Here is a 6,060-nt window from a genome sequence, read left to right on the forward strand (position 1 = left end):
TCCTATTTTCCACTAATTTACTTGCCAAGTTGTTATCGGACAGTTTTTTCTCGGACAGTACGCTTGTTATCAGTTCAATAAGCCAATCATATTCAAAGTTGTAGTTTTAATCAACCAATCAGATTCAAAGTTGTAGTTTAAATCAACCAATCAGATTCAAAGTTGTCGTTTAAATCATCCAATCTCAATTTCAGAGCGACACTTATGCAGGATAGAAAAAATAGATTTTTTCAAACTTTGTCAGGGAGGAGGTTTTTACTAACTTATTTCAAAACCGTAACTTTTAGGTTGTTTGGATTTTTATTTTCTTCGCTTCCTGTCACCGCACTTTTTATTTTCGCGCGCTAATTTTCGCGCTGCGCCCCAACTAACTGAACGCCCGGAAGAGGCTAGGTCAAACTCAACTTCTAGTCATGAAAGATGGATTTATTTGACATCATAATAAGGCTAGGAGCATCAAGAAAACATTCTGTGAGAGATAAATCGACTGCTTTGAATGTTTACATCTTTCAAATATTACATGTAACTGAGCGGTAGCGGCCCTGACCGGAAGTCACTCTTGAGAGTCGATCGACTACACTTAAATCGTTTGAATTATCCCGTAAATCGGGAGTCCACAATCTTCTTCATTCATTTGAGGTCAGTAATTATCATATACTTGTGATCATTTTGTTCCGCTAATAACAGGAAAAAGCGCCAGTTTCACAGGTAAACGGTCCTTCAGCTGTTTACATAACATGTCGAAAGATGGAATGTCGAGAGTAAACCTATAAAACTTATAACTTATTACCTTACAAAATTATAAGGTTTATAAGAAGTTTAAGTCTTGTTCAATTCGTACCCCCAAGACCAATACGTGCAGAAATAATTTGTTCGCGTGTAGATTTGCAGCGGATGAAGTTAATTATAGAAGAGCTGGTTTTGTAGCCTCAGGCTGCAAGTCCGCGCGTACAGGTTTGAGCCAGACGTCATTTAAAGTCTTTCGAGTTTCCAGTTTGCTTGCATAAAGAGAACAGATTAAATTATTAATTATACAACTACAGAGTAACAGCCATTTTTCGGAAGGACGAACGATCGAAGTGTGGTTTCATGACCGATAGAGACACCGTTAATTTTTTGTTTTGTTTGCGGCTTTTTCTGTTTGGTTGCTACACAATCGACCTGTCAAAGTCAAATCAAAGTGATTCACGGCTTTTTGTCTTTGACTTTAATTGAGTTCCAGAATAAAGATAGCCTTGCGAGAAAATCTAAATGACATTGCGAGATATGCGAAGAAATTTTTTACCCAAATTTACAGAGATTTGTATCGAGACGCCATGCTGGTGCCCATCCGTATGAGCACCAACATGGCGGCCGGAAACCAGCAGAAACATCTCTCACTGAGTTTTCCTACAAAAGCGTGAATTTATCCCTCGGAAACACTAAAACATTAAAATAATACTTTTTTCAGACATGAACTGTTCAGGTAGCCAAGTTCCCCGAAATAAGTCACTTTTTTGACAATCATGACAGCTCTCTAGGCCGTCATGTAAATGCCGCGTCACGCAAAAGCTTAGAAATTCAAGCGTAGTGTATCACAAAACCAAGAACCCGTTCGGAGCGAAAATTTGTATGAATATTAGTTTTCAGCTGCTCTTATACATCATTAAAGTAAAATCTCAGGAAGATCAATAGTTTCGTTGTTTGAATTTTAGTGACCTCATGTGAAAACCAGCTATAGTGTGCAAATAGCTACAAATGACTACAAATAAACAGCTCAGCTGACGGGCAGTTTGTCCAGCCTTGCTTTATTTATGAATTAATCTGTACACCATCGAGGGATTGTTGTTGTTTTGGCAATAATAATTTCAAAACTTTTACTTACTTGGCAGTTTTCCTGTAAAGGGCAGCAATCATCTTGTCCACCACTGATTGTATTATTTCTCCATCAGCGACTCTGTTACTCCAGGACCACACTCTTCCTTTGCTTCCCATAAAAGTATCATCTTGAGGGAACACGTTGGATAGATCAACTAGGTAAACCCCATTGTATTTGTCGATCTTGTCTCTGGAAACAACTTGACTTGACTTGTACGTGCATTGTGGAAGATAACCCACTTCGCTAATCAAAGGAAGAGCGAAAAAGTTCGAGAACTTTTCCCATGCTATCTGTGAGATTGCAAGACGCTCAGCAAGTAGTTGGTTCAGGGCATCCTGTTTTGGGGAAACCACGACATCATCGGAACATAGCGATAGGTATTCAGAGCTGATCAGTTTAAAGTCTGTGACGCCAGGATTTGACCAAAAAACTTGCACAAATCCGACGCCTTTGCCTTGTTTATGAATGACTTCGATGTAATATTGACTTCCTTTGCGAAGATTTATGTCGCTCGAAATTTGATTAGGGTATTTATTTAGCTCGTTCTTTTTCGTGCAACTTGCAGCACCCTCGATAAACACACTGGCAATTAGCTGTTTCTCATCGGGATTTTCGCTTGCACTGAGCCACAACTCTGATGAATCATCGGAGGCTATCGCAAAGCGATATGATCCATTCCTTGCTGGGTTTAGGAAACCAACTATCGTTTGACCGTATTCCGTTTTGTTGTCCTCGATTTGAAACTCAGAAAACTCACGAATGAACTTCTTTTCGCTTGGATAACTAGGATAAAATGGCGAGTTTCTCAACACTTTCACTTCGTCGCCGCACAAATCGCGCCAGATGGAAACTGTTAGTTGACCTTTTCTTCCTTCTTCACTTGCATCCGTGGAATTTTGTTCCTCGCCAGTGAAATTTACACCAGATTCATCAGTGAAGAAGACACTATTTCTTCTTGAATAACTAACACTGTTCTTTTTGAATAAAATAGGAGCAAAAAAGAAAATCAAACAACAAGACAGTATTATTACCAGAAGCTTGAGCGGTCTTCTCCGTCTTCGGGAGGGTACAGGCAACCAAAAAGAGCCATGGCGAAGGTAAAACCGATACACGAGCGCGAACATCGTCCGTCTTGCAACCATCTTTTATTTCAAACAGAGTGAAGAAGGTCGGTGGAATCCGGCTTTACCTTCACTAACACCTGTGGACATCCCTTTACACTGAACTGAACTCGATAATTTCGGACATTTTTGGCTGTGCAGACGAAAAGCTCTTACAGTAGTCGGACTCAAGTGGAGTGTCGACAAAAGCTCTCATACAAAGTCGTTCTCCCGCTGTAGACATTGTCGCAGTTTTGTCGCAATTCTATGCAAATCAGTTGGCCGCCAAAGTTTTCTACAGGCTTTGTCATAGTCACCTGTACAGCATAATATTAACCTAGTAGCGCCAACATTCCACTGATCAGTTCTTCAATATTCAAACAAACGAGCATAACTCGTGCATTACAGTAATTGTAAAGTTTCAACCTGCAAAACATTAGAACTTTTCCCCATAAAGAACCTTACAAATGGTAATATGCATTTCACGACCTTAGGTATGTAAATGAGATGGCAATTGTCTCTCGTTCAAGAAAAAGTCGCACGCCCGGATGTAAACTGGCGTGATTTTGCTGTATATTTTATTCAGCTCGCTGCGTTTGTAAATACCTTATGAAACCAGACAAATTTTCTCAAAGCTAATTGTTGCTTCTCAGATAGAGTTGCCTGAATTTCAGCCGCCTCCTCCGCTCGCTAAGTCACTCGGGGAGAGAGATGTCTGAAAGCACTGGTCGATAACGCTTCCGGTGACTTCACTACCCAAAAACCTGGTAGTGCTTCTGATTGGTTGCCGTGTTAATTTATTCGCCCGACTCGAACAATTCAGAATAATTTTATTGCCAAATTCGCGCGTTCAAGATGGCAGAAGAAAATCGCGGGCTAATGCAACAAGACTTAAAGCCGTTTCTGGTGTATGCTCGACATTCATCATCATCATAATAATAATAATAATAATAATACATAATATTTTAAAAGGAGGCCTCCAATCACCATAAGGTGGTTTTCGGGAGGGTCCTCTGAGAAAATAAATGTTAAACCTTTAAAGCACATTAAAATCTAAAATACAATAAAAAGGACAAAATCTATGCGGTAAGCTAACTAAGATTAAAAACTAAAACTAAAACAAGAATTAAAATACTACTCCAAAACTTAATCCGCAATAAGAAAAGGCACTTTCAGAATTTCTTAGCAGAAGCGATGTATTCTTAAACTTGCCTACGGGATATGGAAGGTCCTTAATATATCAGATGGCTCCACTCGTGGCAATTGAACTTTCAAAGCAGCACAGCCGTTTTCCAAACGAAAGCATAGTTGTTATTATTTCGCCAATGCTTTACAGTGGTTATCAGTTATCAATCACACGCGACCCTCAGCACAAAAACGACTTTAAAAAACCTAAAAATTGGTGCACGTCAATCATCTCTGCTTCCTTGCCGACTGTATGCAAAATTTACCTGAGGAAAAGTGTGAAACCTTGCAGCAGTCCACTCGTAAAAATAATCATTTTACTTTCGGTATGTACGGCTAGCTCACTACATTGGCATTTAACATTCCTTGAAATTTGTCGGGTTTTTCAACGACCATTCACATGCATGAATGACCCCGACGAGTCAAGCAAATCTACACGTGAGCGAACAAATTATTTCTGCACGTATTTTTCTTGGCGCTACAGACTAAACAATATTACCTTACAAAATTATAAGGTTTATAAGAAGTTGAAGTCTTGTTCAATCCGTAGCTCCAAGACAAATACGTAATAATTAAGAAATAATTTAGTTCGCGTGTAGATTTGCTTGATCTCGGGTCATTCATGCATGCGAATGGCCGTTGAGAAACCCGATCCGCCTGTCTTCAGCTACAAATTTCAAGTATTTAGTGAACTAGCTGAGCATACTGAAAGTAAAATGATAATTTTTACGAGTGGACCGCTGCAAGGTTTAAGACTGTTTTTGTAAATTTTGTATACAGTCGGTAAGGAGGCGGAGATGATTGACGTCCACCAAAACTAAGGTTTTGTCTAGACGCTTTCTGAAGGTCGCGTGTGATTGATAACCGCTGAGGCCTGAGATAAAATTGCATTAATTACCACATCTGACTCGTGACGTCACCGGACAGCATTATCGCCCAGTACTTTCAGACCTCTCTCTCCCCGAGTGACTTAGCAAGCGGAGAAGGCGGCTGAAATTCAGGCTACAGATAGAGAAGATCTTTACAAAATCGTTGTAATAAGACTAACGATTCGATCCAACGTTCTTTATTTACAAGATAGCTTTGTCGAGGCTGTTTCTTCTTCGCTGCAGGTCTTAGAATAAAGAAATATATATGGCGCTCATTATAAGAAATGTGCACAATTCTAGGTCAGCTCTTTGAAGTTTTTGACATGAAATAAGAGGCCCTCATAATCGAACGGGCAAGGAATTTACAAGTCTAATGTCATAATGGGTACGTTTGCATCTGTAAGGTTGTTATGCGGAACAACTCTATTGCGCTGAAAAACTCTATATGGAAGCGATGGTCGACGTTTTGGTTGTGCGGTAGGCAAAAGGAAAATAATATTTCCCGAATTCATGAACATTTGCTGTAATTGGCGTCCAGACTAGCGCGGGCATTATTTGTCTGTAATGCGCTTGCGCATTAGTTTATCCATGGGGCTGGGGAATAATTTCCATACGTAAACAATACGTAAATACGGCGGCAGGGTGAGTGAAGAGAGAATCCAATGCACCAAAATAATACATAGATGAGGTTTTCCAGGAGTTATCACCCCAAAGGAAGACGTTGCGGGTAAAAGTAGACCGTAAACTTTATCCCGTGGTTGTAACAGACGTGGACAAGATCGGAAAGCGGGTTCACTGTCTTGGTTATAGTGAGCGATACTAATGGCAAAGATAGAAATTTAAAGATTAAAGATGACATTCTTTTCCAGCGGATGGAACCTCTTTTTATTCCTTCTGCTTCTTCTTTTGACGACCGTGCGGAATTATTTCACGCAGAGCTATATCGTGAAATAAAAAGAGAGTTGTATTCTGGCCGATAGGACGATCCAGCAACTCTCATTGAAATTAGAATTGATCAGGATGTATTTGATGGAGGGCTTGCATCAGC

The 6,060-nt window shown here is 39.9% G+C and overlaps 1 protein-coding gene across 1 annotated transcript in view; it reads right to left on the minus strand.

Annotated features, from left to right (window-relative positions):
- LOC149098737 (beta-1,4-N-acetylgalactosaminyltransferase 3-like) overlaps window positions 1-3,285 on the minus strand; it is an 11,411-nt gene extending 8,126 nt beyond the window's left edge. The window contains exon 1 of the mRNA XM_089278227.1: window positions 1,865-3,285. Coding sequence (XP_089134353.1) covers window positions 1,865-3,000 — 1,136 coding nt within the window. The 5' untranslated portion in view covers window positions 3,001-3,285. The remainder of the gene's footprint in view (window positions 1-1,864) is intronic.
- Between the last annotated feature and the right edge of the window lie 2,775 nt (window positions 3,286-6,060).

The sequence above is a fragment of the Orbicella faveolata genome, unplaced genomic scaffold (assembly GCF_042242905.1).
Source record: "Orbicella faveolata isolate gen_17 unplaced genomic scaffold, um_ofav_v1 contig_46, whole genome shotgun sequence".
NCBI lineage: Eukaryota > Metazoa > Cnidaria > Anthozoa > Scleractinia > Merulinidae > Orbicella > Orbicella faveolata.